General features: G+C 42.2%; 1 protein-coding gene across 1 annotated transcript; it reads left to right on the forward strand.

Moving 5' to 3' along the window:
- Positions 1-648: 648 nt before the first annotated feature.
- CD48 (CD48 molecule) lies at positions 649-21,945 on the forward strand. Its single transcript, XM_030842053.3, has 4 exons — positions 649-825; positions 16,218-16,514; positions 18,913-19,170; positions 21,866-21,945. Exons 1-4 carry the CDS (start codon positions 744-746, stop codon positions 21,943-21,945), a joined length of 717 nt encoding a protein of 238 aa, XP_030697913.3. The 5' UTR covers positions 649-743.
- Positions 21,946-23,451: the final 1,506 nt, after the last annotated feature.

Consider the following 23,451-nt stretch of genomic DNA (forward strand, 5'->3'; position numbering starts at 1 on the left):
AATAGCTACTAATATGCTGTATCAGGGACTGTGGCTACTTTATGGGTCTCCAAATTGTCCTGGGTGGGGAAATAATTCATTTAGATACAAGAGGGATGGACCTGAAATTTCTTAGACCACAAGGGTGTGGAATCCATTCATTTGGGTCAAATAACCTTGCTTTTCTACTATTGTTCAGTGGATAGGCCAATGTAAAGGTTCATACAGTGAATTTGTCATAAGGGAGGAAGAGCCTGGGGGTGGGAGACCAGTATTTAAACTGTGTAGGTCTGAGTTCCCACACTTTGTGCTCTCAACCTACCCACACATGGTCTACTCCTCACATGATTTAAAGTTGGCTCAGGTCAGAAATCCCCTTGGGTGGGTACCAGCAAATTTTAGCTTCTGGATTAATCAGGGTGATTCCTAACTGGGAAACCAAAAGCAGATATTCTCTATCAGGGGTCTTTAATCTTTTCTGAGCACTGACACCTCTGAAAACAAGTAGAAGCTATGGATCCTCTCACCAGAAAAAAAACTAACACACATTCAAACAAAATGTTTCGTTCCTGTTGTGCTCGCATTAAAAAAAAATTAAAAAAAAGCATGGGACTTCCTGTTTCTGGTGCCTAGGCCCCACCCACGAGTTGCTGAATGGAGAGAAGAGCTCAGTGCTATTTTTCTCTAACCTTAAGACACGAATTCAAGAGAGCCCTTTGGTTCTGGCCTGTCTCTAGAGTTCCTGGGAAGTTCTGGAGAGTAGCATGTGCTCCAGAAGGTGGGAACTGCCTCTGGCTCTGCAACTTCTACTGCTGCCTCATTTGTTCTTGGCAACCAGCATACAAGGTAATTTCCACAAATTGTCTGCCTCTAATTGTGCGCTGAAAGCCCTGTCAGACGGAAAAGGGAATATGGGGTGTGGCTCAACCTGGAAGTGGAGTAGGGGCTCCAGGCAGCAGGTATTTTCATCCTAGTAACAGGGCTGTGGTGAGTTGGGGAGCCTTCCTTAGCCTGGAGAATCAGACTCCATCTATTTCCCCAAGGGATGTGACAAAATTAGGACCTTGGTGAGATGAGAAAGTAGGCCCCTCATATTTAGTGCTGTGGTTTGTCCTCTGTAAAGTCTCCTTGCATTGTGAATAACAGGAAGCTACTCTGATAGCTGCCACATTTTATGCTCAGGTGTGTTGTGCCCCTTGAGGCATTCTTTGAGACCTTTGTCTATGCAAGGAATTGTGTCATGAGCAAAGGTAAATGATGTTGTCATTGTCCCAGAGAGAGATCAAAACTGTGGGAAAGGAAACTTGTCTAAGGTCTCTGAGTGAGAGTCTGAGCAGAGGACTCAGTACCAGAGGAACCCCCAAACATCTGATTAAGAGTTCAGGTTCATTCTTCTGCCATGGGCTTGTTCTGGTCCCCTCCTGTGCTAACTTTCCTTTCCCTGTTACAGCTGCCCAGCCCTCCAGTACCTGTCTGAGAATTGAGAGCTAAGCTATTGTCTTTCTCACTATTCCTCCTAATAAATACTCAGGTCTTTTTCATTTAAGGGGCTTTAATGCTCACCACAATGGAAAAAAATGAGTAAAAGTGAATGTTCGTATGGGAAACAAATATAACATCATAGAATTATGACAGTATGTAACTTTTAGGGAGATGAGATAGCAATGCTTGAAGGAAACCCTGTTGGCCACTCATGCAAGGCCTCTCAGGGTGGTAATACATTGGATCTGGTTTATGACAAGTTTAGGAGAGGAAGAAATTTTTCTCTACCCTTCTAGATTCTTCTGACTGGTCTAAGAATTAAATTGACATGAGACATATTAACAAGAGAAAATCAGAGTTTAATATTGCATACATGGGAGAAACCCAGAAAACCTGAATAACTTGCCATAATGGCTGAAGCCCTCACTTTAAATACCATCCTCAGCTAAAGACAAGAGGATGTTAAGGGTGGCAGTTCTGGGAGGTTATCTGGAAAAGCACAGTAAACAAGGGTAAGGTTGTTAGGCAGACTTAAGTTAATGCCTTCTCCGTTGATAAGAGTTTCTAGAGACTTGGTCTCCCTCTCTGTCCTCTTCCGGTACAGAGAGGGAGACACTCTTACAAATGAAAATTTCCCTTACAAATATAAATGTTTCTTACAAAAGGGTAACTCCTACATGATTTTCAGAATGTTTCTCTTTCTTTAGAAAATAACCAGCTTAAAACAATTAATATGCCAAAGAAACATATATTAGGGTGGCAAATTCTGCTCCTTTAGGCTGTGTAAGCCTAGATACATGATATATTCAGGGTACTCATGGCTGTGTGGGCTCCATGGGACTGAGTTTACTCATAGGGCACTGATATGACCTTGGGAGTGGGGGCTGGCATGAATTATTCATCCAATTGTTGGGAAAGATAGAGATGCCAAGAGAACTGGAATATTTCAGGACTTTTCTAGACTTAGGTCAATGTGTCTAAATCTTTTTATGCCTCGATTATGCCTACAGATGGTCCTTTTAACCCCAATTTATGACTCCCTCACCCCATAACCACATTTCATCTAAATTTAACTTTGCTGTTTGCCTTGAAGGAGGTTCTGTCTCTCTTACCTCTAGGTCTATACAAATGCCTTTCCTCCTGCCTAAAATTTCCTTCACTCTCTTCTCTTCAGCTCCTCCCTTAGCATTCCATTTTCATGTGACTTCCTCCTGGAAACCTCAGACTCCAAGTTATGGTTGGTGAACTGCTTGACTGTCTGTTTCCTTGAGCCCCGTGAGGACAGGGACCTTGTCCAGTGCTGAACATGGCACAGTGCCTAGAACATGGCATGGGCTCAATAAATAATTGTTAATCCTATGAATGAATGACATCAAAGAACTTCCTTTCAGGTTATCTGTCCAGATCTTCCTAGGGGTATAGTAATTCTCTCCTCCCCAGTAAGGGATGCTCTTGTGAAGAAATTTAAGAAGTAATTTTAAATCTTCTCCTTAATTCCTCCTCAGACTTGAGTTTCTCAGCTCTCTGACCTCAGGGCCCCCTCATCACTAGTAGGCATCTTCCCTGTCTCCCTTCAGTACAACAGAGTGTGGTGGAAACAGCTTGAACTGGGAATCAGAAGATCTATGTTCTGAGTTCCATGCCATGGGACTTTCTATAAATTGTGAAAGCTTCCTGAGCCTCAATTTTCTCCACTCTGTTATGGATATAACAATATGCTCACCATTTTTTCAAGGGGTTATTGTTAAGATCAAAAGAAATAAAGAATGTGAAATTGCTCTGTGATTGTGACCACATACAATTTGAGGTAGATAAGAGCTGAGAAGAACATAAGGAAACTCTAAAGCCCCGCACTCTCTCCTGAGCCACAGACCTGAATTTCTAACTGCTTTTTAAACATCTCCAGACTCTCCAAGCACATTTCCAAAATCTAACTCTCCATCTTTGTTCCAGCTATCTACTGCTGCATAACAAGCCACCACAACACTGGGACTTCCTCACCTTCCAGTTAGTCATTGCAATCTGGCCAATTAAACTCATTAGACTTCCCATCTCAGGAAATGGAACTCTCTCTGTTCATCTTGTCCCCCATGACACACATCTGGAGTCTTGATATCTATTGACAAATTACTTCCTTGAAAGGTTTGTACAGGTTTGTTAAATAGTTGATCTCATTAGAGAGCTCCAGGTAACTCTATATCAATATCTTTAAAACTCACCTCTTTCAGTTCTTCAAAGTTTTACTAGAAATCACATGACTTGTTTTTAGAGTAATCAGAATTTCCCCTTTAGGACCTCTTTCTCCTTCCTGGGTAGACACTTTTTCTATGAAATTACAACTTCCTTTGATCTGAATTCCCCCCACCCCATTTTAGTTTTTCTTCTCTACAGACAAGAAACATGGGTAAGCACAGGAAAGATCTGCTTCATTTCCTGTTATAAACTACAGGAAAACACAGTTACTTTATCCTAAGCATCCACACACATAACCAACTACTTCTTCTCGATAGAATTAAATCAAAATAGTACTTTTCTTAAGGTAGTTTTCTACTTCTAAAACATGGAATTGTTAGGAAGGCAAATCAAGATTTTTTTCAATTTACTTTAAAATTTGAAAAAATACATAAATATATTATATATAAGAAAACTATAAGTGAATCTATCTTTCTGAATTTATTAGACAATCCTCTGTAACAGACTAAACCACCACCTTGTTATCCCAAATTATATAATGGCTGTACATTAATTTTTGCGATCTATATTAGTAATATTAATGCATCTTTCTTCAACTTGTGATTGGATTAAAGAATCCTTCCAGAAGACTAGAATATTTTTTTCCCTTTTTTTATGGTTAATCAAGCATTCTTTCTACTGTTTCTATCTTTAGGTTCATGTTGCTTTTTAAGCCCACCCTTTCATTAGATATTTCATAGCAAAACTCACTTTTCTTTTATTAAATTAATTTTTATTTTATATTGGAGTGTAGTAGATTTACAATATTGTGTTAGTTTTATACGTAAACATATATTCATTCTTTTTCAGATTCTTTTCCCCAAACTCACTTTTCCATTGCTATTCTAAAGCATTAGTCTCAGCCCATGAGAGGCTGCTGGGTTTATATTTCAAGGTTTCCCTTAGCTGCTTTTTATTGATTTCTTGATACTGAAACCATGAATGCTCTACTCAACACTTTTTTTTAAATATCTTTATTGGAGTATAATTGCTTTACAATGGTATGTTAGTTTCTGCTTTATAGCAAAGTGAATCAGTTATACATATACATATGTTCCCATATGTCTTCCCTCTTGCATCTCCCTCCCCCCCACCCTCCCTATCCCACCCCTCTAGGTGGTCACAAACCACCTACCTGATCTCCCTGTGTTATGCGGCTACTTCCCACTAGCTATCTATTTTACGTTTATATATCTATTATACGTGTATATATGTCCATGCCACTCTCTCACTTTGTCACAGCTTACCCTTCCCCCTCCCCATATCCTCAAGTCCATTCTCTAGTAGGTCTGTGTCTTTATTCCTGTCTTACCCCTAGGTTCTTCATGACACTTTTTTTTCTTCTTAGATTCCATATATATGTGTTAGCATATAGTATTTGTTTTTCTCTTTCTGACTTACTTCACTCTGTATGACAGACTCTAGTTCCAACCACTTCACTACAAATAACTTAATTTTGTTTCTTTCTATGGCTGAGTAATATTCCATTGTATATATGTGCCACATCTTCTTTTTTTTTTTTAACATCTTTATTGGGGTATAATCGCTTTACAATGGTGTGTTAGTTTCTGCTTTGTAACAAAGTGAATCAGTTATACATATACATATGTTCCCATATGTCTTCCCTCTTGCATCTTCCTCCCTCCCACCCTCCCTATCTCACCCCTCCAGGCGGTCACAAAGCACCGAGCCAATATCCCTGTGCCATGCGGCTGCTTCCCACTAGCTATCTACCTTACTACGTTTGTTAGTGTGTATATGTCCATGACTCTCTCTCGCCCTGTCACAGCTCACCCTTCCCCCCCCATATCCTCAAGTCCGTTCTCCAGTAGGTCTGCGTCTTTATTCCTGTCTTACCCCTAGGTTTTTCATAACATTTTTTTTCTTAAATTCCATATATATGTGTTAGCTTACGGTATTTGTCTTTTTCTTTCTGACTTACTTCACTCTGTATGACAGACTCTAGGTCTATCCACCTCATTACAAATAGCTCAATTTCGTTTCTTTTTATGGCTGAGTAATATTCCATTGTATATATGTGCCACATCTTCTTTATCCATTCATCTGATGATGGGCACTTAGGTTGTTTCCATCTCTGGGCTATTGTAAATAGAGCTGCAATGAACATTTTGGTACATGACTCTTTTTGAATTTTGGTTTTCTCAGGGTATATGCCCAGTAGTGGGATTGCTGGGTCATATGGTAGTTCTATTTGTAGTTTTTTAAGGAACCTCCATACTGTTCTCCACAGTGGCTGAACCAATTCACATTCCCACCAGCAGTGCAAGAGTGTTCCCTATTCTCCACACCCTCTCCAGCATTTATTGTTTCTAGATTTTTTGATGATGGCCATTCTGACTGGTGTGAGATGATATCTCATTGTAGTTTTGATTTGCATTTCTCTAATGATTAATGATGTTGAGCATTCTTTCATGTGTTTGTTGGCAGTCTGTATATCTTCTTTGGAGAAATGTCTATTTAGGTCTTCTGCCTATTTTTGGATTGGTTTGTTTGTTTTTTTGTTATTGAGCTGCATGAGCAGCTTGTAAATTTTGGAGATTAACCCTTTGTCAGTTGCTTCATTTACAAACATTTTCTCCCATTCTGAGGGGTGTCTTTTCGTCTTGTTTATGGTTTCCTTTGTTGTGCAAAAGCTTTGAAGTTTCATTACATCCCATTAGTTTATTTTTGTTTTTATTTCCATTTCTCTAGGAGGTGGGTGAGAAAGGATCTTGCTGTGATTTATGTCACAGAATGTTCTGCCTATGTTTTCCTCTAAGAGTTTGATAGTTTCTGGCCTTACATTTAGGTCTTTAATCCATTTTGAGCTTATTTTTGTGTATGGTGTTAGGGAGTGATCTAATCTCATACTTTTACATGTACTTGTCCAGTTTTCCCAGCACCGCTTATTGAAGAGGCTGTCCTTTCTCCACTGTACATTCCTGCTACCTTTATCAAAGATAAGGTGTCCATATGTGTGTGGGTTTATCTCTGGGCTTTCTATCCTGTTCCATTGATCTATCTTTCTGTTTTTGTGCCAGTACCATACTGTCTTGATTACTGTAGCTTTGTAGTATAGTCTGAAGTCAGGGAGCCTGATTCCTCCAGCTCCTTTTTTCGTTCTCAATATTGCTTTGGCTATTCGGGGTCTTTTGTGTTTCCATACAAATTGTGAAATTTTTTGTTCTAGTTCTGTGAAAAATGCCAGTGGTAGTTTGATAGGGATTGCATTGAATCTATAGATTGCTTTGAGTAGTAGAGTCATTTTCACAATGTTGATTCTTCCAATCCAAGAACATGGTATATCTCTCCACCTATTGGTATCATCTTTAATTTCTTTCATCAGTGTCTTATCATTTTCTGCATACAGGTCTTTTGTCTCCTTAGGTAGGTTTATTCCTAGATATTTTATTCTTTTTGTTGCAATGGTAATGGGAGTGTTTTCTTGATTTAACTTTCAGATTTTTCATCATTAGTGTATAGGAATGCCAGAGATTTCTGTGCATTAATTTTGTACCCTGCTACTTTACCAAATTCATTGATTAGCTCTAGTAGTTTTCTGGTAACACCTTTAGGATTCTCTATGTATAGTATCATGTCATCTGCAAACAGTGACAGCTTTACTTCATCTTTTCCGATTTGGATTCCTTTTATTTCCTTTTCTTCTCTTATTGCTGTGGCTAAAACTTTCAAAACTATGTTGAATAAGAGTGGTGAGAGTGGGCAACCTTGTCTTGTTCCTGATCTTAGTGGAAATGCTTTCAGTTTTTCACCATTGAGGATGATGTTTGCTGTTGGCTTGTCATATATGGCCTTTATTATGTTGAGGAAAGTTCCCTCTATGTCTACTTCCTGCAGGGTTTTTATCATAAATGGGTGTTGAAGCTTTCTCTGCATCTGTTGAGATGATCATATGGTTTTTCTCCTTCAATTTGTTAATATGGTGTATCACATTGATTGATTTGCGTATATTGAAGAATCCTTGCATTCCTGGAATAAACCCCACTTGATCAAGATGTATGATCCTTTTAATGTGCTGTTGGATTCTGTTTGCTAGTATTTTGTTGAGGATTTTTGCATCTATGTTCATCAGTGATATTGGCCTGTAGTTTTCTTTCTTTGTGACATCCTTGTCTGGTTTTGGTATCAAGGTGATGGTGGCCTTGTAGAAGGAATTTGGGAGTGTTCCTCCCTCTGCTATATTTTGGAAGAATTTGAGAAGGATAGGTGTTAGCTCTTCTCTAAATGTTTGATAGAATTCGCCTGTGAAGCCATCTGGTCCTGGGCTTTTGCTTGTTGGAAGATTTTTAATCAGAGTTTCAATTTCAGTGCTTGTGATTGGTCTGTTCATATTTTCTATTTCTTCCTGATTCAGTCTTGGCAGGTTGTGCATTTCTAAGAATTTGTCCATTTCTTCCAGATTGTCCATTTTATTGGCATAGAGTTGCTTGTAGTAATCTCTTATGATCTTTTTTATCTCTGCAGTGTCAGTTGTTACTTCTCCTTTTTCATTTCTAATTCTATTGATTTGAGTCTTCTCCCTTTTTTTCTTGATGAGTCTGGCTAATGGTTTATCAATTTTGTTTATCCTTTCAAAGAACCAGCTTTTAGTTTTATTGATCTTTGCTATCGTTTCCTTCATTTCTTTTTCATTTATTTCTGATCTGATTTTTATGATTTCTTTCCTTCTGCTAACTTAGGGGTTTTTTTGTTCTTCTTTCTCTAATTGCTTTAGGTGCAAGGTTAGGTTGTTTATTCGAGATGTTTCCTGTTTCTTAAGGTAGGATTGTATTGCTATAAACTTCCCTCTTAGAAGTACTTTTGCTGCATCCCATAGATTTTGAGTCGTCGTGTCTCCATTGTCATTTGTTTCTAGGTATTTTTGATTTCCTCTTTGATTTCTTCAGTGATCACTTCGTTATTAAGTAGTGTATTGTTTAGCCTCCGTGTGTTTGTATGTTTTACAGATCTTTTCCTGTAATTGATATCTAGTCTCAAAGCGTTGTGGTCAGAAAAGATACTTGATACAATTTCAATTTTCTTAAATTTACCAAGGCTTGATTTGTGACCCAAGATATGATCTATCCTGGAGAGTGTTCCATGAGCACTTGAGAAAAATGTGTATTCTGTTGTTTTTGGATGGAATGTCCTATAAAATTCAATTAAGTCCATCGTGTTTAATGTATCATTTAAAGCTTGTGTTTCCTTATTTAGTTTCATTTTGGATGATCTGTCCATTGGTGAAAGAGGGGTGTTAAAGTCCCCTACTATGAATGTGTTACTGTCGATTTCCCCTTTTATGGCTGTTAGTATTTGTCTTATGTATTGAGGTGCTCCTATGTTGGGTGCATAAATATTTATAATTGTTATATCTTCTTGGATTGATCCCTTGATCATTATGTAGTGTCCTTCTTTGTCTCTTCTAATAGTCTTTATTTGAAAGTCTATTTTGTCTGATATGAGAATTGCTACTCCAGCTTTCATTTGGTTTCCATTTGCATGGAATATCTTTTTCCATCCCCTCAGGTTCAGCCTGTATGTGTCCCTAGGTCTGAAGTGGGTCTCTTGTAGACAGAATACATATGGGTCTTGTTTTTGTATCCATTCAGCCAGTCTGTGTCTTTTGGTGGGAGCATTTAATCCATTTACATTTAAGGTAATTATTGATATGTATGTTCCTATTCCCATTTTCTTAATTGTTTTAGGTTCATTATTGTAGGTCTTTTCCTTCTTTTTTGTTTCTTGCCTAGAGAAGTTCCTTTAGCAGTTGTTGTATAGCTGGTTTCGTGGTGCTGAACTCTCTCAGCTTTTGCTTGTCTGTAAAGGTTTTAATTTCTCCATCAAATCTGAATGAGATCCTTGCTGGGTAGAGTAATCTTGGTTGCTAGGTTTTCTCCTTCAACACTTTCAATATGTCCTGCCACTCCCTTCTGGCTTGCAGAGTTTCTGCTGAAAGATCAGCTGTTAACCTTATGGGGATTCCCTTGTGTGTTATTTGTTGTTTTTCCCTTGCTGCTTTTAATATGCTTTCTTTGTATTTAATTTTTGACAGTTTGATTAATATGTGTCTTGACATGTTTCTCCTTGGATTTATCCCATATGGGACTCTCTGTGCTTCCTGGACTTGATTAACTCTTTCCTTTCCCATATTAGGGAAGTTTTCAACTATAATCTCTTCAAATATTTTCTCAGTCCCTTTCTTTTTCTCTTCTTCTTCTGGAACCCCTATAATTCGAATGTTGGTGCGTTTAATGTTGTCCCAGAGGTCTCTGAGACTGTCCTCAGGTCCTTTCATTCTTTTTTCTTTATTCTGCTCTGCAGTAGTTATTTCCACTATTTTATCTTCCAGGTCACTTATCAGTTCTTCTGCCTCAGTTATTCTGCTATTGATCCCATCTAGAGTATTTTTCATTTCATTTATTGTGTTGTTCATCATTGTTTGTTTCATCTTTAGTTCTTCTAGGTCCTTGTTAACTGTTTCTTGTATTTTCTTCATTCTATTTCCAAGATTTTGTATCATCTTTACTATCATTATTCTGAATTCTTTTTCAGGTAGACTGCCTGTTTCCTCTTCATTTGTTAGGTCTGGTGGGTTTTTATCTTGCTCCTTCATCTGCTGTGTGTTTTTCTGTCTTTTCATTTTGCTTATCTTACTGTGTTTGGGGTCTCCTTTTTGCAGGCTGAAGGTTTGTAGTTCCTGTTGTTTTTAGTGTCTGTCCCCAGTGGCTAAGGTTGGTTCAGTGGGTTGTGTAGGCTTCCTGATGGAGGGTACTAGTGCCTGTGTTCTGGTGGATGAGGCTGGATCTTGTCTTTCTGGTGGGCAGGTCCACGTCTGGTGTGTGTTTTGGGGTGTCTGTAGACTTATTATGATTTGGGGCAGCCTGTCTGCTATTGGGTGGGGTTGTGTTCCTGTCTTGCTAGGTGTTTGGCATAGGATGTCCAGCACTGTAGCTTGCTGGTCGTTGAGTGAAGCTGGGTGCTGGCGTTGAGATGGAGATCTCTGGGAGATTTTCGCCGTTTGATACTATGTGCAGCTGGGAGGCCTCTTGTGGACCAGTGTCCTGAAGTTGCCTCTCCCACCTCAGAGGCACAGCACTAACTCCTGGCTGCAGCACCAAGAGCCTTTCATCCACACGGCTCCTTAATTTGGGATGATTCGTTGTCTATTCATGTATTCCACAGATGCAGGGTACATCAAGTTGATTGTGGAGCTTTAATCCGCTGCTTCTGAGGCTGCTGAGAGAGATTTCCCTTTCTCTTCTTTGTTCTCACAGCTCCCAGGGGCTCAGTTTTGGATTTGGCCCCGCCTGTGCATGTAGATCGCCGGAGGGCGTCTGTTCTTTGCTCAGACAGGACGGGGTTAAAGGAGCCGCTGATTCGGAAGCTCTGGCTCACTCAGGCCGGGAGGTAGGGAGGGTCACGGAGTGCGGGGCGGGCCTGCGGCGGCAGAGGTCGGCGTGACGTTGCAGCAGCCTGAGGCGTGCTGTGCGCTCTCCCGGGGGAGCTGTCCCTGGATCCCGGGACCCTGGCAGTGGCGGGCTGCACAGGCTCCCCGGAAGGGGGGTGTGGATAGTGACCTGTGCTCGCACACAGGCGTCTTGGTGGCGGCAGCAGCAGCCTTAGCGTCTCATGCCCGTCTCTGGGGTCCGCGCTTTTAGCCGCAGCTCGTGCCCGTCTCTGGAGCTCCTTTAAGCAGCGCTCTTAATCCCCTCTCCTCGCGCACCAGGAAACAAAGAGGCAGGAAAAAGTCTCTTGCCTCTTCGGCAGGTGCAGACTTTTCCCCGGACTCCCTCCCGGCTAGCCGTGGTGCACTATCCCCTTCAGGCTGTGTTCACGCTGCCAACCCCAGTCCTCTCCCTGGGATCCGACCGAAGCCCGAGCCTCAGCTCCCAGCCCCGCCCGCCCCGGCGGTGAGCAGACAAGCCTCTCGGGGTGGTGAGCGCTGGTTGGCACCGATCCTCTATGCGGGAATCTCTCCGCTTTGCCCTCCGCACCCCTGTTGCTGCGCTCTCCTCCGCGGCCCCGAAGCTCCCCGTCTCCGCCACCCGCAGTCTCCGCCCGCAAAGGGGCTCCTAGTGTGTGGAAACATTTCCTCCTTCACAGCTCCCTCCCACTGGTGCAGGTCCCGTCCCTATTCTTTTGTCTCTGTTTTTTCTTTTGTCCTACCCAGGTACGTGGGGAGTGTCTTGTCTTTTGGGACGTCTGAGGTCTTCTGCCAGCGATCAGTGGGTGTTCTATAGGAGCAGTTCCACGTGTAGATGTATTTCTGATGTATGTGTGGGGAGGAAGGTGATCTCCGCATCCTATTCTTCCGCCCATCTTCTCTTGTCTCCTCAACACTCTTTTATGTTGTTTCTTTTGAGAGTTTCTGGGCAGCTTTTCCATTGCTCCTCTGCTGTCTATGTCATAATTGTCATCTTTTATTCTTTTATTCAGGACCCAACCATAAGACAGGGCTGCTTCACTGGCCCAGTTTGGGCACAGTATGATACTTAAGAAACACAGTTCATTGGTCATAAGTAATTAAATAGTAACTCAAATTTCTACTTGAAGTCTCTCAAAGGATGTTAAAGGGAATCCAATTTATAAGTTATAGTGATACTTCCTATCATATCCTCTCCTGTCCTCTTCAGTCTTCTCAAACCATCCCATTCATCTGCTGCCCAGAGATTCTCACTCCTTTGAGCCTTAGTACTATAGCACCCCTATTTCCTAAACCAACCTGAGTGGCCCCTGTTTTTCTTCTCCTTTCCTCTCTGCCTTTTCAGTCCAAACCAATCTTAAGAAGTAAGCAAAAAAAAAAAAGCTAAGGGAGAGTAAAAGTAAGAAAAATGTGACTAGTAGGAGGTCATGAGGAGACAACTGGGAACACTTATGTATGCATTTTTGTCCCTGCCATTCATTCATTCATTCTTTCATTCTATACTAAACAACAAATGTGAGCCAAATATTGTGGGGATTGAGTAAGACATGGTCTTTGCCTTTGAGAAGCTCACAATCTTAGTGACTATGTGTCTGTTATAGTTTCTCCCTCCCCCTTACACTGTAGTTTGAAGTTTTTTTGAGCATGTTGGGGATACCCTGGACAAACAAGATCTCATTGTTATAAAGCAGACTCCATTCTCACAAGGAGAAATGATGTGTATTATACCTGGGTCTGGATCATGACTTGAGTCTATATGCTCCATTCTTCATTCCTCATTGTGTTCATCTTCATTCCTCCTTCCCCAAGGAAGCTTCAGGTAAGTTTTCTGGTCCTACCCTGGTGCTGGGGCCTCTTTCTTATCATCACATGTCCTAGCCAAAGACCTGGTTCTGTTTTTCTTTTGTGCATGCTGATGTCTTTTACTTTTAGACCTAGCCTACAAGTGAAAGCTTCTTCAGGAGCTGCTACAGGTTTTTGGATTTTTGGCCCCTACTTCAACATTCTTCACTCTTCCAGATTCACACATAGGCATTCATTCCTTAAAAATATATCATTAGTCTAGTCCTTATTTTACCACTGTTTTGGTACAATAAAGTAAGTTCAGCAGGCAGTTGTTAAACATCTCAGTACTTAATGCATAGTACTAGATGTTATGGATACAAAATTAACGTAGGTGATAATAATAAAACAATACATGACATTTATTGAATACTTACTAATCTTCCAAGTATTAGTCTAAGTACTTTATGTGTATTGATTATTTGTGTTAATTTAATTGTATTCTAAGCATTTATTTGTGTAACTCTGGGTCAGGGTTCTTTAGAGTAAAAAGAACCAATGGGATATATATAAATATATAGAAAGAGATTTATTATGAGGCCCATGCAGTTATGGAAGTATAACCCATATTATGTACTTCTTTGGAGAAGTCCCATGATCTGCCACCTGCAAGATGGAGGCCAGGAAAGCTACAGGTGTAGTTCCAGTACAAATCCACAGGCCTTAGAATATATAGACTCGTGATTTGAGTCTATATGTTCTGTGTTCTTCATTCTCAGTGGACTCATCTTCATTCATCCTTCCACAGAGAGTCTTCAGGGGAGCCAATGGTCTAATTCCTAGTTCAAGTCCTAAGGTCCAAGGACCAGGAGCACTGATGTCCAAGGGTAGGAGAAGATGGATATCCCAGCTCAAAGTAGAAAGCAAATTTGCCTTTTTTTCCTGCCTTTTTGTCCTATTCTGGCCCTCAGTAGATTGGATGATGCTCACACACATTGGTGAGGGTGATCTTCTTACTCCGTCTACTGATTCAAATGCTAATCTCTTCCAGAAAAACCCTTATAGATGATCCAGAAATAGTGTTTTACCAGCTGTCTGGGCATCCTTTAACTCAGTAAACTTGACACATGAACTTCACCTTCACAAACTCTGTAAGATAAATACTAAAACAAATGCAGAGATGTTAGGTAAAATGCTCAAGGTTATACAGCTAATAAGTGGGCCAGGATTTGCATAGTCTAATTCCAGAACCCATGATCTTTTTTTTTTCTTTTCTTTCTTTATTTAGTTTTGCCTGTATTGGGTCTTTGTTGCTCACGCAGGCTTTCTCTAGTTGTGGCGAGCTGGGGCTACTCTTTGTTGCAGTGTACAGGCTTCTCATTTCAGTGGCTTCTCTTGTTGTGGAGCACGGGCTCTAGGCACGTGGGCTTCAGTAGTTGTGGCACGCAGGCTCAGTAGTTGTGGCTCATGGGCTCTAGAGCACAGGCTCCGTAGTTGCGGCTCATGGGCTTAGTTGCTCCACGGCATGTGGGATCTTCCTGGACCAGGGCTCGAACCCCTGCATTGACAGGCAGATTCCTAACCATTGCACCACCAGGGAAGTCCCCAGAGCCCATGATCTTAACCATCATACTACAATGGAAAATGAGTTAAACTCATAAGACTCATTTTTTGTCCTTAGGAAGCATGTGATCTGGTGATAAAGGCAAGTAATAGATATTAAATGGATCACTTTAATATGATATGAGTTCTAAGATATAGACATGCACAGGATATTGTAGCTTTCCGTCCTCCTTCCTTCACCACCTATGTGTAATGATTCAAAAAAAGCCATCCTGGTGGTTGGCTGTGACTTCTTACTGAGAAATAAAGCGGTTAATTGTGGCTTGTGCTATCTTCCTAAACATATGTCTGAGACTTGTTGGAGAGTCTACCAAGGATGACCTAGGTCAGCAGTTCTTAACCAGAATGAAGGCAGGAAGATTTTTTCCTCCCAGGGGGCATTTGGCATTGTCTGGAGATATTTTTGATGGTCACAACTGGAATGATGCTACTGGCATCTAGTGGGCAGAGGCCAGGGAGGCTGCTAGATATCATACAATGCACAAGGACAGCCCTTCACAACAAGGAATTCTCTGGTCCAAAAAGTCAATAATGCCAAGGTTGAAAAACACTGACCTAGGCTGTCAGAGATTATAAAGTACGGAATGGATCAATCAGAAACACTCTGGAAATAAATGCCTGTGTGTGTTTGTGAACGCGCCAGGCAAAAATTAAATGCTCCATAACTGGTTGTTGAATGGATAGATGGATGGTTGGAAGGATTAGTGACTAGGAACTTGAAAGACCTGGGGACACAGGCATTTTGAATCTTTATTGAAAAGAATGTTTTCGGGAACGATAGACATGTGGAAAGTAAATAGGTATAGACACGATGTTAAACAATATGAAGTTTTTTGTGACAGTATATGAGGTAAGAGCGATATAGATCATATTTCTTCTTTCCTCTACCATTAGCTTTTTTCTACTGCTCTTTCTCAGCCTATACATTTACACTTAGTTTTCCTCCCTCCACAGAGAGAGTTAGCAGACCTTCCTTCATCTTATGTCTTCTGGCTATCACCTTTTCTTTCTCCTTGCATTCAAGAAACCAGGGTTTTTAGAACTGAGGCTTATACAATTTGGAGTGCCCTCATGAGAAAGAGAACAGAACTGTAAATACAAATAGGAACAAAAATGAATGTAGTTAGGATGAGAAAAGAAAGCCCAGTGTATCACAAGTTTTTTTAAAAGCTGACAAATACAAAAATCACGAAAGCCAGAAAAATAGCACAATATTTTTATTAATAAAATGCGTTCACTCTCCTATAATACTTTGCCACTGACTAACTCTGGTTCCCTTTCCTTTCTAACCTTGTTTCTCCTTCACTTCTTACCTACTGCTGGAGAACTAAATTGAAACACAAGGAACACAAGCACAGAGAGGAGACGTGACTCGTCATCATTTTCTTTGAAAATGTCCTATTAGGAGAGTAAGGGAGAGAGCAAGGGCTGGCTCAGTGTCCTTTTTCTTTATCCTCTAGGGCAGAATTAGACGGATTATGAGCACATCTCCTGTTCTCATGCCCACTTCTCAAGCTCTGACTATCATTGAGTTCCTGATCAGGGGTCAGGCCCTCTGATAAAGATCATACTCACTGCTCCCAAGCAAAAGGCTCTTCCTTCTTCTTTGTTCCACCAGCCCAGGCCAAAGCCTGGGCCACTGGGCAGCTCTGCCTTTTTTAAAATGGGTCTCACTCACTCTGCCTCTCATTGACAGATTATTCAAAATATGCCATCTCCGGCAGCAACGTGAGTCTGTCAATCTCCAGTGTGCCGACGAAAAACAAATCACTCACCACCTGGCTTTATACTACTGACCAGAAGATTGTAGAATGTGATTCCGGTCAGCTTAAATACTTCAATACTAAATTTAAGGACAGGGTCAGGCTTGATCGTCAAAGTGGCACACTGCACATCAATAACGTCCAGAAGGAGGACAGCAGCACTTACCTCCTGAGGGTGCTGAAGGACTCTGGGTACGAGGACGAATGGAAGATCTCACTGGAGGTGCTTGGTGAGTTAGGGGAACCAAAGGGCAAGTCCCCACTCCAGGGCCCTGGACAGACCACTGGGAGGGGACTCTCCCTGGGAGGGGGAGGGAAAAACCTCAGGATAGGCTTAATTCATTTCTCCTGGAGCCAGTTCCACTTGGAAGTGAGGCTGGGCCAGCCAGACTCGAAGTAGATTACTCTGGGACATTTAAAACCTCTTCTGACATTAAGGAGTCTAAGATTTGAAGATAAAGAAAACAGTAAGGATGGTTTCCTCTCTATTCTCTTCATGCTCTCCTGTGATCAACCCAAATCAGTTCTGAGCTCTTCTTAATAACATAACTGAACAAAGACTTCATCAAACATAAGGAAAAAGATAGAAGAGATAAAGGATTGGGCAAGAGCCATTCAAGAGTGTTTTTACCTTACTGAATGGGTGGGAAAAAAACTTCCACTCCTAGTGCCAGCCTAACGAGTATAAGTGAAGTAAGGGCTAGAACATTATACTTGGAGTCAGACAGACCTGGGTTTAAAACCCTGGGCAGTAACTTACTAGTTGTGTGAACTTGGAGAAAGATCTTGCCATCTCTGCCCCATTAGGTAAGATTCTGTTGATGGCAAGCGATGGAGACCAATTTGATGTACCTTTAGCAAAAAAGAATTTCTTAAAAAAAAGAAAACTAGGACTATTTAAAGCAATGCAAGGAGTTTAGAAGAGTCAAGAAGGGCTGAAGGGAAGGAAGAATGGTCTAAGAGGCTAAAATCCCCTTCTCACTCACTTCCTCCATGTCATACGGCCTGAAAGTTCAAGACGTACTGGGAACAGGAAAGATTCAAAGGCTCTTACAGTGGCTTTAAAAAAAATCCCAAATTTGTATCATTTACCAAATTCTGTGGTAAATACTCCCACCACAGCCACCTCCAAACTGCTAATGATTTCACAACCAGCTTGCAAAATTTCTGAATATCTTAAAATCCACAAGCTGGCTTGGCTTTAGCACACTTGCCTAGGGATAAGACCCTGAGGGTGCGATTAGCAGAAGAATTATCCTTCAGTCCAGCCCAGGAATTTCTGACAGCTCAAAGGGGGCATCTTGGAGCCAGTCTGCCCTAGCTCGCTCTGTCCACAATGTGCTCAGGGTTGTGCTGCTCACCATGGGAAATGAGGAAGGTATGCAAGACTTGAGTCCAGACCACAGGAAATGATGGAAGACAGTATGAAGATTGCTCATGTAAAGTATGCAGGAGGAGTCCAGCAATCTGATAGGGTTTCACGGAGGAGATGGATCTAGAGTTCAGGAGGTCAGATGGCAGAGCCTCCACTGCCCCTCACAGACATATGATCCAGAGGCCAGCACTGATTGGGTCAATTCTCTGCCACATTTTAATCCTATGACATCTGAGCTGTATTGATTCTGTGTTTTACGCTTGACCAGAAGGAAAAGACCCCAGAGGATTTCAGGTAAAGCAGTCCTAGTCAAGGAAGGAGCAGATGATGGGATTACCTCTCAACAAATCTGGCTGCAGGATGACATCAGTGAAGATGCTGTGACCTCCAACATGCATGTAACGCTTACACCCTGCAAAAGCACTTTCTCATGGATGATGGCATTGTATATTACTAACATGAGTCATCCTACATGCAAGAAAGAAGTTCAAGGGATCAATTATCTTGCCTAATGTCACTCTAGCAGGACCAAGTCCAGGACCCAGGCTGGTCTCACTGTAAAGCAAGTGTTTTGTCTTTTCTATTGCATAACTGATTCATCCATCCATCCATCCATCCATCCATCCATCCATCCATCCATCCACCTATCCCTTTCATCAGATACTTATAGAATACCTGCTCTGTGGCTGGCACTGAGATACCAAAGTTAACTGATGCAGTGCTGTTCATCACTACTGACTTTTGCTGGGAATTCCATGAGGTTCTTCTCTGTAGTTCTGCCAGCATCCAGGAAAGGTATAGGGTGGTACCCCTTACCCCAGGACTCTTGCTGAATCTGAGCCCAAGAACTCTTGAAGGACTGATAGACCAAGGTGCCAAGTGTGGACCATTGTTAGAGAAGGGGCCCTGAGCAGCTCAGACAGTTGGGATATCAAGTCCAACCCCGCTGATATCTATGCTAAACCTCTGTTGTTCTTTCTGGCCCACAGATTGTCATAACCCCATTTTTGTTTCTGGGTGCATGGCTCCCCCTTCTGGATCCAGCTTAGCTTCACTCCAAGGAGTAGCTCTTTCAGTCTGAAGCCTCCAGAGGTCAAAACTGCTCACTGGCTCCCTCTGCAGGGGCCTCTTTTCCATGACTGCTCCTGCAGCCCTCTGGGGCTCCCTTTGTACTTTGTTGGCGAAACCCTCCCAGCATAAATGCTTCATAAATGCATAAACCCATTGTCTCATCTTAACATATTCATTTTTAGACCCTGTACCAAAGCCTGTCATAGAAGTCAAGAAGACACAGGAAGGGAACAAGTGTAACCTGACCTTGTCCTGTGTGATCCAGGACCAGTCTGTAAACTACACCTGGTATGCAGAGTCCCTTCCAAAAGAGTTCCAGAGCAGTGTGCTTGAAGTGACTCATACACCACAAAACTACTCCAGTTCTTATACCTGCCAAGTCAGCAATCCTGTGAGCAGCCAAAATTACACAGTCAACTTCACTTCACCCTGTGTACTGGGTAAGAGATACTGCCAAGGGAGCTGAGGTGGGCACAGGGTAACTAGTTTTCTCTTGAAGGAAGAAAAGCGTGGAGAACTTATTCAGCCTCCTGGCACAGAAATTAGTGGAGAATCCTAAAGGCATGGAAGACTTGGGTTCTCTAAGGTTTCACTGCCTTGCTGAGAGGGTTCACCGCCTCTCAGCAGCTCACCTCGGCTTTGTGGAGCTCAGGGTCCTCATCTGCAAAGGGCAGTTGGCACAGGGGCTCTGATTTCCCCTTCTCCTGCCGTGCTCTAACAGTGCATCATCCTGGAATCTGAGGCCAGTGTCCTTGCAGGATAATCTGAGATTTCAGGGTGAGCAGGGAGAAAAAGGGCAAGTAGGGGAACAGTCCAGACACTGTTGGGCCGCAACACAGAAGCATTTCTGGTGGGCAGCGAAGGAAAAAAGGGCCAACTGGATGAGCATGAGTGAGAACAAGTGGTGAACAGGAGAACCTGATCCTAAGGTAGAGACTTTCTGTTCTTCCCCAGGTGTATGCTCCTTGATGAAGCTGGAAAAGCAAACTCTGGGTTTCGTGTTTCAGATTTCTCTGTCTCCTGGGAGGATCCACTCATTAGAGCATCACTCCTCGTTCTCTCTCAAGCCTACACAGGTCCCATAGTGGGGTAGCTATGAGTATAGGTTTTGGAGTCAGTTACACCTGGGATTAATCCTGGGACTGTCACTTACTAGCTAAACAAGTTACTTAGCTTCTCCAAATCATGTCCTTCTCTTTTTTTTTTCATATTTATTGGAGTATAATTGCTTTATGATGTTGTGTTAGTTTCTACTGTACAACAAAGTGAATCACTGTATGTATACATGTATTCCCATATCCCCTCCTTCTTGAGCCTCCCTCCCACCCTCCGTATCCCACCCCTCTAGGTGGTCACAGAGCACCGAGCTGATCTCCCTGTGCTACGCATCATCTTCCCACTAGCTATCTATTTTACATTTGGTAGTGTATACCTGTCAATGCTACTATCTCACTTCATCCCAGCCTCCCCTTCCCCCACTGTGTCCTCAAGTCCTTTCTCTACGTCTGCATCTCTATTCCTGCCCTGCCAGTAGGTTCATCAGTACCATTTATCTAGATTCCGTATATATGCATTAGCCTAGGGGGTTTGTTTTTCTCTTTCTGACTTACTTCACTCTGTATGAAGTCATGTCCTTCTTAAATAAGACAAAACAATAGTTCTTATCTCATACTGTTATAAGGATTAAATGAGGCAATACAGATAACTACCTAGCACAGTATCTAACAAGTCCTCAATGAATGGTAGATAACTTAGGCCCAATCCTTTTAATTCTAGAGACACTAGGGATTTGGCAACCACTTAATAAATTTGGATCACCATCTTCAGCATTTCAGGCCCTGTGCTCTCCACAGGCCTGAAATCATATCCCCAAGCCCTGGTGTACAAATCCCTCCAGAATAACTCATACCTGTGGTACCAGCATTTACCTGAGATTCCTGTCATACCCAATCATCAGGGATCATGGCCCCTGGAGACATGGCTCTTTCATGGTCTTCTTGGACCCAATCTACTCTGCCCACCTGTGCTGATTTCTTTACCTCTGCTCCCACACATGAGCTATGGAAACTGTATGTTCAGTATTCTTCCCAACTAACTGGTCATGTCTCTTCTAGTCTTTACTGATATGCCCTGCTTTTCTGCCACCATAGACCCAGTATGACACTTTGCTCTCTGACCATAAGACCACCAGTTGGCTGGGTAGTCCTAACACCACCTTTATATCACCACCATATCCTGAGATCCAGAAAAAGGAAGAGAAACAATCCCTGTCCTTTATAGAATGAAAGTGGCTGCTCATTCACAGAGAGGATGAAAGCAATAATACATCTATTTTTTGAAGGGCTAAGCCCATCTTGTCACTTTTTTTTTTTTGTGTGTGTGTTATGCGGGCCTCTCACTGTTGTGGCCTCTCCCATTGCGGAGCACAGGCTCTGGGCGTGCAGGCTCAGTGGCCATGGCTCACGCGCCCAGCCGCTCCGCGGCATGTGGGATCTTCCCGGACCGGGGCACGAACCCATGTCCCCTGCATTGGCAGGCGGACTCTCAACCACTGCACCACCAGGGAAGTCCCATCTTGTCACTTTTTAGCTATCCAAATTATCCTAGAAAAGTATCCCTAATTCTTCTTCCCTAATTTATCAGTATCCTGCCTTCCCCTTCTGTATCTCTTTATTTCCCTTTCTTTTTTTTTTTCCTACCCCTTTTTTCCTCCTATTTGGTACTGATGGTTAGTAGTGTAGAGAAACAGGGAAGGGAACTAATACTTCCTTCCCTAAAGTTAACGCATAGCATCATATTATCAACTGCACCTGAAGCTCTGCCCTACTTAATTGCTGCCCAGTGTAGGAGAGTGATTCTTTCCCAGGTCCACAGAGGTGCCAAGGTAACCTTCAAGTACAGGACTCAGCTAAGCCAGTGATATTTAAGGGATTTCTGTACTCTTTATACTTTACATCTGGGACTTTGAGCTTTGCTCAATCTGGTAAAAGGATGTCCCAGGCACATTGGGTCTGGATTGAGGGAGGAAACAATTCCCCTGCTCTATAAGCTCCCATGCCAATGTCCAGTACCCCTGCCCCTTCTCAACACATTAATCAAGACACCTAAATGTTTTGTGTTTTCTTGTTCTTTCAGCCCCATCCTCTGGAGTAGCTTGGACTGCCACTTGGCTAGTGATCACGGTAACCACTGTTCTTGGTCTCCTATGGATCTGAGATAAACTCTTCTAACTCAAGAGTGGCACTTCAAGAAATTATCCTCATCAGTAATGAAAATATTAACCAGGACAGAAGTTCTGGTTATATAGGATGAGTGAAAGAATTGAGATGTCTACAAGGATTTTCAAACTAACTTTTTTAAAGAACAATAATATTTTATTTTATATCCTCTAGTTGTTTTTTAACATACATATACACATGCATTCTTCCCATCAAAAAATGGGCAAAATGTATTATGAAATGTTTTCTTGTTGGAATAAATATTTGATATGATTGCCAAAGTGGATTCCTAAAGTTGCCCCAAATTTGTCGGACAATGCCTGCTCCATTAGCCTAGACAAACTGGAACATGGAGATACAAAGGGCAACACCTGGGACCACTGCCTCCTGTGTGCCTACGTGGCTGGGAGGTAATTTGTGCTGTCTCTAACTCTCGCTTCCACATCCTTGCCAAACCTCCTGGGGTTCCAGCTCTCAAACTCCTCCCCCACCAAGTTCTGGTCTCCTTCTCAGTGTTTTGCCTGTTCTAGCCTCTGTGAGGAACATACTTATTAGGTTTCCTGGGAATGTGGGGTCAGGCTTACTCCCCCAGAACTGAGTATGCAGCTTATTTTTTTTTTTGCCCTGATTTTTTTACATCTTTATTGGAGTATAATTGCTTTACCATGTTGTGTTAGTTTCTGCTGTATAACAAAGTGAATCAGCTCTACGTATACATATATCCCCTCCCTCTTGAGCGTCCCTCCCACCCTCCCTATCCCACCCCTCTAGGTCGTCACAAAGCACCGAGCTGATCTCCCTGTTCTATGCAGCAGCTTCTCTCTAGCTATCTATTTTACACAGGGCAGTGATATCTGCCAGTGCTACACTCTCACTTCATCCCAGCCTCCCCTTCCTCTCCTGTGTCCACAAGTCCATTCTCTATGTCTGAGTCTCTATTTCAGCCCTGCCACTACATTCATCAGTACCATTTTTCTAGATTCCATATATATTGAGTATGCAGCTTTACCACATAAAAAGGGTCCTTCCCAAACCTCTTATTGGGAGCTGAGTTTCCTCTCCTCCTCTTTTCACCATTGTCGCTGTATGGGCAGCTCTTCATGTCCTCGTTGTGTCCTGAGATCCAAAAAACCATCAAATCGACTAAATGCTGTCACCAGGGACTTTCATTATAGGAAGGTAAGAGCTACCAGGCCCACCATCGACATAACACCTGGATTTTTTGCTGTGTGTTCTCCTCCTCTAAGGTTCTGCATGGGTCTGGAGCTGAGAGGGTCACCAAAAGATGTGCTTCCCTTTCAATGAACTGTTCCACCACAGACCACTTTCTCTTTCCACCAAATCAGCCTTACCTCCCCTTCCCCTCATCACCTCTGTAGCAGAGATAATACTGTGTGTTCAACAAACCCTTTCATTTTCTTTCTGGACTTTGATGGTTAATAATTTTATGTGTCAAACCTTATTCTGGGTGTGTCTCTGAGGGTGTTTCTGGGTGAGGGTAAC

The sequence above is a fragment of the Globicephala melas genome, chromosome 1 (genome assembly GCF_963455315.2).
Source record: "Globicephala melas chromosome 1, mGloMel1.2, whole genome shotgun sequence".
NCBI lineage: Eukaryota > Metazoa > Chordata > Mammalia > Artiodactyla > Delphinidae > Globicephala > Globicephala melas.